Here is a 12,916-nt window from a genome sequence, read left to right on the forward strand (position 1 = left end):
GCTCGGCGCTCCCCCCCCCCCCCCAAAGGACGGCGATTAAAGATCTTTTAATTAAAATCCAGTGATTTTCCATGAAAAGTTCCGACTTTTCTTTGCGATAATTCGTCATTCAGATTGAAAAAGTAAATTAGATCGTCGCGCGCGACAATACACCTATTGAATCGATCGCTCGCTCACGGGGTGCGTCTGCTCCATGAGAATTAATTTAAATTCTTTTAATTAGACAAGCGCGCGCTGCTTTGGCGCTCGCAAACCTAGTTACGTTTTAATTGCTTTTCTTCGAACAAGAAGAGGCTATGACACGCAATCCGAGGAAAAAGAATAAATGTTAAGATTAGATCTCAGATTTAATTGATGACGCGCGTTCTAATGGGGTTCCACGCGGACTACTTCGCGCTCTCAATAGAAAACTTCAGAATTAAAATGTCTGATATAAAACCATCTCTCCCTTAATATGCAGGCTATAACGCGAGCTCGTGAAGCTGTAGATAAAAAAAGAGCACCAAGTAATTGCATTTGCATGTGAACTCTACGACTCTTTGCGGCACTCTCTCCGCTGCATTGATTTGCCCGAATGACCATACATATTGCATTTAAATAGAGTTTTTGATACGATAGCATGCTCTTCACCGAGAACAAATATGACATTGTAAAATGGATATAGAAATAGCGGACAGTTAAAAATCAATTATTTTATAATTTAACAATCAACGCGTTTGAATTTCTTATATAAGAAAAAAAACATATATATATATAAATTTCCAATTAAAAACAATGGCAATTTAATAATAAAAAAATAACTAACACTGCTGTGCAATTAAAAAAAAAAGTGCTGTTTGACAAAATCAACTCTGTATAATAAAGCTTGAAGCTTTTGCTCACTTTTGTTAACACTTTCATGAATAATAATCTTACATGTTCGCGAACATATACAGATACTGTGCAATAAAGAAACATGGCGTGTACAAACGGATTAGAAATTAATTGTATGTCATAAGAAAAAAAAAACGGATTCGCGCGATAAGCAAGTCTGGTGAATACCCAAACGATTTCGCATCGCACGGTTAACAACTACATAAACTCACACTTGGCCGCGTGCACGGCAACGGTGGTATTATTCGAATCGCGAGGCAAGGTAACTCGAGAGCATTACTTACATACGTATCCGTATGTTACCCCCAATCGATCCCCGACCGCCGCGCTGGCACGTAAGTAATATCGTGTGGTGCACGCGAAATTCGCGAGTGAAACGATACGTAAAATGGCGCTTACCCAGACTGAATCCGGAATCCTTCACGTGGATGACCACCATCGGCATCAGCACCATCACGACGAGGTTTATGACGTGGAACACCATACCCGAGCCATGAGCTATGATATCCTGCGGCACAAAATAAAGATACAAGTTACGACGGGAAGCGGCTGCACACAGCGCGCGCGGCACACGAACTCACGAACGCGAAAGTAGCGACGGAAGAGAGCTGAAATGACAGACAGTGCTATGGAAGCAAGTCTCACATAAGTACAATTTTCTGTGTAATTTTCAAATAAATACTCTGCCACATAGAGACTCTTTCTCTAATAAGAATGGGGAATTGAGCAAAATGTAATTTGCTAAATAGACATATTTTTCGCGTTATTCGAGATAAAGCTGCCACACTTTTCGGAGCGCGAGTGAAGGGCGAGTATTAAAAGAAGGAAATTACCGCGTCGCTTCGAAGTTTGTTATTAAATTTAGTGCATTCATATTTCCGCGCTTTTCCGCGCAGCCAGTAGCTCGCTAAATTTATTATTCCTTCTAATAAAATAATTCAATTTTCTCTAATTAAGTATGAACTAAGCATGAATATTATTTATAAAAAAAATAAGTATTTTATAATTGTCAAATAAGATCTTTTTCTGTATTTTATAATTTATCGCTTTATACTTTATATACAGATATACGTGTTATGATAAAAAGGGATGCATTAAGCATAAGTATTTATGGAATGCAGAGCAACTGAAGATTCATTTTTAGCTCATGTCACTACATCAATTTTTCACTGAACAACGATGCGTGCGCGCACTATTTATGAATAAACGCAACATACGAGACGCGTGTCAGTTGTTGAGTAACTACGCTACCACAATCAGCTAATCAGCAGTAATTTTATCGCTTCATATGCTTTGCAGTCGCAAAACACGTGATTACCTGCCTCGTCGGCCGGCTCCGCCTTAGATCGAGATTACTCAGGATATAATCATCCTAGATCCTAATCATCAATGCTTTTACGCTAAAAAAATTATATAGTAGATTGAAACATTTTATTTTAATGCTTTTAGAGGTACTATGTAAATAATTTATTTCGCATAATTGAATAATGAGATATAGTAGTTTAATTAGAAAAGTAAAATTAATCCTTTGAATGTGGCAACATTAAAACGCGAAACAGTCGTAAAGAGCCGACACGCCTGACGTAAGGACACGGGGTATGTTTGAATAACATAATACCAATTAAGACGACAGCCACTGCATGACAACAAGCAACAAGCGTGTTTTAGATGACACACTTATGTATACGCCTTTTGTAGAAAAAGTTAAACATAATACATTAAGATTCTACTTAAATTAAATAAATCACTTATGTAAATTATTCTTACTCTTTGCTACAGAAATAAAGATACTCGTTTAGAAGAAGCCAAGTTAAAATGGATAGCAAAGCTAAAACAATTATTTATAATCGTAAATGTAAAAATACTATTTATGACATTTATGACATAATATGACGTATAAAACGTTTTGTACATATAAATGTGAAAGATTATTCGTTCGATAAGTTTTGGTATAAATAAAATAAACGAGATAAAAACAGCGTACATATTATGAAACGCGTGGAAATAGCGGAAAATTATGGTTAAATGGATTCTGCGCTGATATATTTATAATCTTGTATTTCGTCTAGCAAACAGTAATTTTTCTCTGTTTGCGCATCCGACATGCTCAGTTAAATGCTCAGAAAATCTATAGAAGTCTGATGTGTGTAAATTACCACACGCGTAATGTATCGAAAGCGTTTCGTACATACAATTGTAAAAGATTTATTCAATAAGTTCCGATGCAAATAAATGCGATAAAAAACAGCGGAAATATTACGAGCGGAATATAACGTGCGGAAACAACGAAAAATTGCCAGGTTTTTTGCAAATTTACGAAAAGTTAAACATTATAATGACAGTGGATTATTTAAACTTGCGTATTTTGTTACGTTCTGCAGGATTGTTTGATAGAATTTAAGCATTTCACCGCAAATTAATTATATATTTTCATAATCTTATAAAGCAAAAATATACAACAAATACCTAATTCTACAAAAGCAAAAATATATAACAAATACCTAATTGTTTATGACAAAATTTATGTGCAATATCATGTACAGATGTATTTTCGTTTAAAATTACTTTTGTATCTAATCCAAATGTGTGCGGCGCTTAAAGAGGCATTATCCTAGCAAAGGGCGCAGTTACAAAGGACGGAGGCTTGAATGAAATTACTGCGAATATTCAAAACGTGAGATTACTACGAGATTAATTACCAGAACAAAGTGCGTTATAAAGAAGCGTATAAATCACGCTCGTCGTCACAGCAATCACAAAATTGAATCACAGTATTTCACTCGTGAAATCGCACAGTTGGCCGCGTCTGTTATAGGATTCAATAAAAAATTACACACCCGTCCGGGACAAAAGGTTAATTATTTAAACGCGCTGTCGGGCGCGTTTGACAAAGTATCGCATGAGCGTGATTTATCACCGACGAGTTATTATAGCGCGGAAACAAACGCCGATGTTCGCGGTGAGAAACATTCGCCCGTCCGGAAAATATTTCGCTGCTGCGTAGCGCGCTGCAGTCCCGGCTGGCAAAAACAACGGCACTGCTCGTTTGCGCCCTCGCACTTCGCCAAGTTTTGTACCTGAAGTAATTACCCCTTAAAGGCTAAGGGTGGATTTCATAAAGAATGCAGTTTTACAGTTCCCTCGAAACTCCGTCGGTAAAGAATGCGCGAGATCTTCAGAGGATCGTTAAGAAGAAATTCCTTCGTCGAAAGCGCGTTGTCTGCCGAATCCCGCAGTAATTAATGAGCTACGAGGTCCGCGTGGGAGATTAAAGAGGTTCGCGATTTACAATACTCGAACTAGTTACAGGCAATAACACATAAGTTTTTAATAAAAAGTTATTTAGCTCTGGAATGTAACGACCAAGAATTTAAGCGAAATTGATAGCCATATTTTGGACATGTGCGTCAAAAGAATGAAATTGAAAAAATGCGCAGCAAGCAAACGATGTCAGACAGTTGAAAGCTAGCCTAGTCGCAATTTAGAAATCATTCGGTATTCACATGGCAGGCAGGCGAAACAGAAAGCATAATGTTTTCTGCCCGGTCAAATATTTACGGAACTTTTGACCCAATTATGGCACACAAAAGAATACCATGAATTTGATACGAAGTCCGACGTGCATGCCTAACCGTTTTACACGATGCGCGCGGTATGTTCATGCATAGAAAATTAATACAATTCTAGCATTCTTTTGATCATGTCCAAAGCAAATTTAATACCGCACGGGGAAAATTATCGTGACGGCAAAATTAATGACAAGGAAATATCAACGCGCGTCCAAATATGCGACAGGCAAAACTTCAAATAATCATGAAAATTTTGCTAAAAGTCGATAAAAATTCAACCGTGAGTTAAGCTATATTGAAATTATTAAAACAGATTTATAAATCATTAATATTACTACGTAATATTATTACAATATCGCAATATATTATTTGGTTGAATTGATAAATAAAAATTATTTTATTACAATTATACGGAGAATATTTGTTCGTGTTATTTATTCGCTAAACATAAGCGAAAAGCGTAAATGCTGAATAAAGGTTGCTACATTCTGAAAATGGACAAATTTATCATACAAATCGTCATCATATCTTTACTAGCAGCACGCCGCATATCATTGTGTTGGTTGACATGGCGGTTAAAAAATGCAGCTCGTAAACAAACGTGGCTGATAAGTTTTCCGCGCCATCAGATAGCTGCGCATTAAATTATTGAACGAGATGAATTGCACGAACGGCTCGCATAATAAAACCTGACAATTTCATCTGAATGTAAGCGCCATCGCGTAAATGGTCACGAAACGCATGTAGAAACCTGGATATAAGTTATTCGCGCGCGATGTTAGTTCTCAGTATTAATTTGCTATATATTATTCATACGAGAGTGCGCCCCACGTCGACCGAATTATTCATACAACGTTGTAATTATGCGTTCGTCATTAGCCGAATTATTAGTCGATTAGCAACCGGCGATTAATCAACGACTGGCAATTATTGTATGCGTCGATGCGCGTTTGCCAACAACGGGGTTCCATATCCAGAAAAGGAAGTCGGCAAATTGAGTTCGTCGCTTGAACAGACATCGTGGATTGTATCGAGCTGATTATGCGTCGGACTAAGTAATTTGTATGCGCGATGCTATACAAATATTGCTGTACTCCGCATGATATTAATACAAATATAAATGATTATGCTGTAGCTAATTAATTATTGCTAACTCGGCATTTTCCTGTTTCTGACGTTGTAATTTTGCTGAATATGTTTACGGAACAATCGAATATTTACACGTTTGTCCACTTGTTACTTGATTCGCGGCATTTTTCAATCGATTCTCGATAACTTCGCCGATGTTGCTGTGTTATATAACGCATTTGCAAGCGCGGGAGGTAACTGGCGACCACGTTCGTCAATAAGGAAACACGCAATAACGCACAGTCAATCGGGTCTGTTAAAGCGTCGCTAATTCGTGACGATAGCGAAGATCGACGATTTCACGCTGCTACGGTAATCGCGAGCGTTTCCTCCGAACGACCATCACCTTTACGACACGGCGATAAGAGAACGTGTGAGAGATTCAACGTTAAAACCCCGCTGCCGTCCGCCGGCATTATCGGTGCAGATAAAGCACTATATATGGCACTGTACGCGTCGACTTTCACCGTCGGCACCGGGAAAAATATCGCTGCCCTTATCTGCCGGCCGGCGGCCGCGGGATCGTCAAACCGATCGAATTGATTTGTCCGCAAACTTTAGCCAAGTTACGGCTCTGCGCTATACTGGCTTTAAGTGGTATTCCCAGACATTACGGCGTAATGTCCCCAAGAGGACAGTAAAAGGTATTATTATCGGACCGTGATGCTTGATGACGTCATTATTGCGCAAATGTGTCGCTTCAACGCTCAACCTATCTATTTTTGATGAGCGTATTTGCAATGTAGAGAATTTTACGGGATTTTAATCAAATTAATTTTATATTCTTATCGAAGTAGTTTACTAATAAATAAGACTATACAAATTTCTATAAGAATATCCAAACTGAATAAGGCATGCTTTAAATATTATACCAAAATACACGAAAATGTAATGAAACAAATAATCTGAAAATGTATGCCTCATCAAAGAAAATCAGAATAGTTTGTGAAATAAAAACTTTTTATTGTTGCAGAACGGCGAACGGCAACGTAACGCTACAGAATACTTCACACAGATGGACTCGACAGAATTCATCGATGCAAAGAACGGAGCGAGAGCTCGAAGAAAGGTAAAAACGTAACAAACGTCTCCCGTGATAGTGTTTCTGTGCTTTTTCCCACAGTTGTAAAAAATTCCTCGCCGCGAGTTCCCCCATATCATTATTAGTTTAGTTCTCCGACTCTCTATAAAAAACTAAAAATAAAGAAAAAAAGGAGCGGTCAGTCAGAAGTGAAAAGCGCGCGATGTGTCTCTCGGTTCCCCGTGTTTATTTCTCTTTGACTTTGTGTATTTCTCTTTATTTTTGGTTACTCTTCAGTGCTCGCCACGGGTACTGCAAGAAGCGAAAAAGTACACACAGACGCGAGTAACTTCTCTTCGAGGCGAGAATTTTCTTTCCCGCTCTTGATCATCTAGGGTTTCAGATAATGAAACTCGAAGCATTTATTCCCGGAACGTGGACTTTAACAGGAAGCGTTTGCTTATTTATTATCAAACTTCGTTGGCTTTATAATTCTGCGCTACATAAAATATAAAGCAAAGTGAACCGCACATTTTTTAAAATATCATAAATCAGATAAGCATTATAGGAGAAAATTGCTTTTTTCTCGGATACAGCGTTTTTTCCCCCTTTAATATCCCTTTTTCGTCCTTTTACCCTTTAAAGTGCTCTTCAAGATATACATACGCCGCATTGTTTTGCATAAAACACTTTATCAGAATGCATTAATAAAAATATGCAAACAATTACAGTGTATATTTCGCGTTGGCTGTATAAAGAGAACGAATAAATTAATCGCACGCGAAATTGTACAAAGCTGTTACTGATACAGCCTCGCCAATTCTTTTATTTCCAATCGATACAATGCGAAAGCGTCGACGCTATTAGGGGCAATAAATTACAATGTAACGCCTCCCTTGTCGAACGAGTTGCGGTATCGCGCGACTATCGTTCAGTCGATTACCCGGATATTGGATTTGCTCACTTTCCGCTCGCACGCCCCTTATACATATGTATACCAAAATATTTGGAAGAAAAATTCACTCACCACAGACAGTCCTTTCTCGATCAGCAGACAAAGGGCTACCGGCACGGTAGAATCTGCAAAACAAACAAAACGCAAGGGTCGTTTATCGATCATACAGCTTTACGTCCCTCCCTTTCCGCGAATTTGTCGTTCCCCTTTCGTTCTCTTCCTCCCGCTGCTTCTCTCTCCTCTTCCCTCTTTTTAAAATTGGCCGAACGTCGAAATGTGCAGTCGACCGATCGCAGCCGAGCGGGGGCTGCAGAGAGGAAGTGACAAGAGCTTGTCACTCGGAGCGACGGTACAGAGAGCGGAGAGAAAGGGAAGGAAGAGGAGAGGAGCAAACGGGAGGACGAGGCGAGTGTGGCGAAGGCTGCGCAGCGAGGATAAACGCTGCCGGTGATCGAGAGCGTCGCTCTCCAAGCGCTCGGTAGGGAGGACACGAAAAAAAAAAGCGAGGAAGCCGATATCGAGCTAGCAGCGACGAAAGCGCCTCGTCGATAAATCATCCAAAATAGCACTCGATATAAAGCGGAAGTACGATTGCGCGCTGCGTACGCCGAGCCCCGACGCTCGCCCGGAGCTCGCTGAAAACAATATCGTCCTCGGTTCGAACTCTATCTGCCGAATAAGAACGGGAATCAATGTGTTTCATAATCGATTATTCGTCTCAATTTTTATCGCAGAGTTGTCCGTGAAATTGCGTTCGGCTGCAGCCGCGCATTACTATGCGGAAAAAACCATCGCATTCCGAAAATTTCAGGACGCGAGTTACAGAACCGTCGTTGTGATTTTAACGATTTATTGATGGAATGACAATGAGAGATATTTTAACAAATTTTTTTGTCTGTGTGAATTTATTGGAAAATCACTATTCGTCGCAACTGACAATTAAATAACGCCCATAAGAAATTTGCTAAATAAATTCTTTTACAGTAAAATCTATTGTTATCTGTTTCTAGTCTTGAGATGAAAAAAGTTCAATACTATTCAATGTTCAATACGGACTATCTACAAATTCGCGAGAGGATTGCAGGAAATAAAAAATTTTATCAAAATTTTAGAAGTTGGAAACGGGAATCGAAACGGAAATAATCTTAATCGCGGAACAGAATAATCTTAATCTATACGTGGAAAAGGATGATGGAGAAAGATCGTATTAATTGATCGTAGTATATACCTGTAGAGACGGGATATCCGATTATGCACTTCGCACTTGTAAGCGAAGAGCCGCGTTCGATATTAAATCGGATTCGGTATCGTATACGAAATTACGCCCGAGCGAGATTATTCGAGGATCGATCCTAACCCGGCGGGATTTGACGGAACACAAAATTTCGCTTTTATTTCACGCCGTTTCTCTTATCGTTCCCCCGCATCGTTTTCAGAATCGAGGACGCTCGGACACTTTCAAAGATTACGACGGCTTTTCGGCGTAGATGGGCCACACAAACGCGGTCGCTATAGTCGGTAAAATTTCACCGCGAGTGGCTCGTCGTATTCTTCGAGGCATCGTCCGTTTCTGGGATAAAATATGGGCGGAACTTAAATAAGTTTAAGAGATGCAACCGGATGATAAGCAAACTCGCGGAATTGGGAACCGCGGAAGTATCACGTCGCAGAAAGCCGCGCGAAGATCCGGAAATGCATGCGCCTGCGGCGTCAAAAATTTTAGTAGGAATTATGACAACTTAGTGAAAGCCTTGAATATGCATTGCTTTACTGGGATATCTAATCCTTTCAATGGCGAGGAAACATTAATATACTGCTGGGGCAATACACAATTCTTATTTTGTACAACAGTGAAATCTAGGATTATGAAAATAGTTTCTGCTTTAATAAAGCACCGATATATTCTTCTTTAAAAGTATGTTTTAAAATTATGGATTCTTAATGCAAATATTTTTTACATCAGTGTTGTTTGCGCCTTTTAATTTAAATGTCTATATCACAGAAGCAATCGTGTTTTACATAACAAACCGTGTAATTTTAGAAAATCTTCTCGAAAACCGTTATTACAAGGTATAAGTCGAACACGTTCCGCATAATCACTTGTATTCAGCTACACGCGAATATCATATGTTACTGTAACGATCGTACGCTAGTATTTTTTCATCCGCCAACCGTTATTAAGTGCGTGAACATTGCGCTGAGTCCCGGTATGCTAATCCCAAATTAATTTCCGCTAACAAAGAAAAGAAGTCGCACGCTGGCACGTGCAAAATGTAAAGCAGGCAATTAAGAACACATTAGTCACAATTAGAGGCTCTACAGTAATTTCCATGCCATGTAAACTTCGTCCCCTCTCTGTTATTCTGTCAGAAAGTCAAGTCACTCTTACGATTGATAGAATATTTAGTAAACGAAACGGACAAATACAGATGGTGTTTACCGTAAAATAATTGCAGGCCCATTATAACATGTTACGATGAATCGAGCGCAGCTTTTGTATCCTTTCAAACCCAGTTGAACGATTGACAGAAAGCTCATTCGAGACTTTGCTATTTTGTGAACTCCGATAATGGCGCTATTATCACTTTACAGCTTGATGAATGTTTTCACAGTTTCCCCGACGAATTTCTATGTTAACTTGATTTACGAGAACAAATGCTGCGCAAGAGGATTATCAATTCCGCATGCTTGTTGCCTACGTGAATGAAATTTACATCAGTGTCAATGTATTCCGCCGTTGTATTATTCCGCGATAACAAATGTGATGTGAAAAATGATCGCTCGTGGAAAATATAATATTATCGAAACGTAATATGAAAAAAAAATAATAATAAACGTTAATTAATTTCGATATGTACGTAATCGTTTATTTTTGCGCGCACAACACTTTTCCACTTTTCTCTCCATTATGACAATTTTCATTCGTTTTTCGGGCTTTATAGTCGGACGTTTCGATCAGAAAGAAATTTGAGATCAGCCCATTTCGGAGCGTAATGGACGTGGATCAAGCGACAATTGTTACAACATGCTCACGTCGACTAATTACGAGCCTTTTGAATTCGAATACGCTTCACGAGTCAACCGTTGCTTTTCGGCCCCGACACAGGCGCTTCGTAGGCCCGCTTTATCGGGCAAATTACGAGCGCGGGAAAAAAAAGTGCGAAGGCGTTTATTCGGTGAATTAAACACATCGTTCAAAGTGCATGAAAGCGTCGGGAAAATTGGAAGCACGACCGCTTTGATAAGAGGATTGAAATAAAGCGACGAAAACAATCCCTTTGGCCCAACCGGTGAATAAGACGGGACGATGAAACTACCTCGATGGTGTTTTCTATTTACGTAACGTTTGAAATACGCGACTAAAAAAAAAGGAAAGAGGATTAATGAAGATAAGTTAAGCACAGATTAAAAATCTGAACTGTGCCGCGGCGGACGCAGACATAATCGGCTTCAACTGCAAATTCGTTTGCTAATAATTGTAACATTGATGAATTTATACTGCAGCAAGTAAAATTTTGTATGTATAGCGTTACAAAATATTTACAAAAATGAAAAAAATTATAAAAGTGAATATCTTGAACACACATTTCTTAAAATTACGCGATCTTTTCTCAATAGAAGCGATTTCAAAAGACTCGTTATCGGCAAATTTTTTAATTAAATTACACTTTTTGTAACTTGCAAACTTTACTTAATTAATCTATGCCCAAAAATCTAAAGACAGAACCTGAAAAACGCTGCCAGGCGAAGGAAATCGGTCTCGCCTTCCTTGTAACGGAACGCGGTGGAATACGGGCGCGAAAGTGAAAACCGTTGATGGTGAACACGAGGGGTCGCTCCGTTGCCGGAATATTGATAATCGCGAAAACGTATCAGTTTCGGCGTCTGGCACTCCAGCATTGGCGTTAATTAATGAAAACAAACGACGTATCATATTTCAAAATACATCCGGCTTTCCCATCGTTCGTTCTCTTTTTTCTCTCCTTCGGTGATACGTCGGCGGCTAGGAAGTTCGAGGAGGGATTTGGAGTGAAAGAGAAGGTGGCGGGGTGGGAAACGAAAGGGGGGAGTGTATAAATCCGGCCGATGTCGAGCACGGCTCGCTAATAGATATTAATGGAACCCTTTTCGTCGTGGAAATTCGCCCGGTTTTTTCACGCCGACCGCGGGGTATGATCGCGAAAGCCCTCAGAGCTCGCTTCGTCCGAGAGGAATTAAGCGAGAAAAAATGGGCTCTGACGCGGGCGGCAGGGAGGAAGGGTTAATGGGCGACGGGCAAATCGCGCGTAGCAAACCGAGCCGCGGCGATTGTGTCGCGTAATTTCGTCACGGGCGTATGCATTTTTTCTTTGATCTCCTTAAACTACATTTGATGTCCCGAAAACAATGTTTCACTCGAGCGACGGTTTGTTTCACGACGAGTACGGGCTGGATTTATGAGCGACGGACGGCCCGCCGTTAAAATGACACGTCGATGCCGACGTAGCGCGGCCGGCGTCCGAGTGCGTTTTATTGCACAAACGCGAGCAAACGTCAGCCCGGAAAATCGATGAAATATTTCGGGTTGTTTGGTGCTACGCTTGTTTATTCTTAGTGTTTGCCATGCAATATATCATAAGATTTAGGATAAAAGTAAACCAAAATTATTGAAGAAAAATTTTTTTCACGAGAATAGATACGTTATTTTTACCTTGCATCGAAAAATACTGCTGGAAAAAAATTTACTTTTCATTTATCACAACTTCTTTGTTGCTGTACGTTCAAAACTGCCACCCGCGTTGAAAGTAACTCAGATAACTGTTTGAATGTTTGTAAAGTAAAAACAAACTTTTCATATTTATATAAGTAGTAGTTCCTAATGGCTTAACAAGTAAATATTATCTTTAAAAGTTTTATATGTTACATTTACAAGAATTAAATAATTCAAATTCTATCAATTATATTCATAAAAATGTATAGAAATGAAAATAACTTTAACGTATTTAATTAATAACGAGCAATGATGAAAACGCCACCATATTAGTCTAATAAACTTCTGAATATTCTAAAATATTTATCTGCCTAGTAAATAAATCACAACGGATATCTCTCTCGCGACCGCGGACGTGCCAAAAACGAATCTGAAAGCAAATAAAAGAAAATACCTTTGCGCCGCATATATATATCGCAAGAATGAAAGAGGTGCCTTAACGGATTGTGGTAATTTGCCGTATAACGATGAGGCCATCGTGTTAACGGGATGAAATTTTTCCGAGGTCTCATCAGGAAGAGAAAAAGAAAAAGCGGAAAAAAGAAACCGAAGAAGAGCGCAATGTCGCGAATGTCACTGTGAGATAGACAGTGACAGCGAGTGTGCACCGGCATCCACGG

General features: G+C 39.4%; 1 protein-coding gene and 1 long non-coding RNA gene across 3 annotated transcripts in view; one reads left to right on the plus strand and one right to left on the minus strand.

The window, feature by feature from the left end:
* The window catches only part of LOC105676360 (uncharacterized), a 205,804-nt gene extending 199,204 nt beyond the window's left edge, over positions 1-6,600 (plus strand). For both annotated transcript variants that reach the window (XR_010889286.1, XR_001101376.2), the window contains one exon: positions 6,544-6,600. This is a non-coding gene — a long non-coding RNA (uncharacterized lncRNA). The remainder of the gene's footprint in view (positions 1-6,543) is intronic.
* Positions 1-12,916, minus strand: part of mdy (midway) — an 82,991-nt gene that overhangs the window by 43,198 nt on the left and 26,877 nt on the right. The window contains exons 4-5 of the mRNA XM_012374159.2: positions 7,619-7,671; positions 1,273-1,381 (exon numbers count right to left, since the gene is read on the minus strand). Of these exons, the coding sequence (XP_012229582.1) occupies positions 1,273-1,381; positions 7,619-7,671 (162 nt within the window). The remainder of the gene's footprint in view (positions 1-1,272; positions 1,382-7,618; positions 7,672-12,916) is intronic.

The sequence above is a fragment of the Linepithema humile genome, chromosome 3 (assembly GCF_040581485.1).
Source record: "Linepithema humile isolate Giens D197 chromosome 3, Lhum_UNIL_v1.0, whole genome shotgun sequence".
Lineage (NCBI taxonomy): Eukaryota > Metazoa > Arthropoda > Insecta > Hymenoptera > Formicidae > Linepithema > Linepithema humile.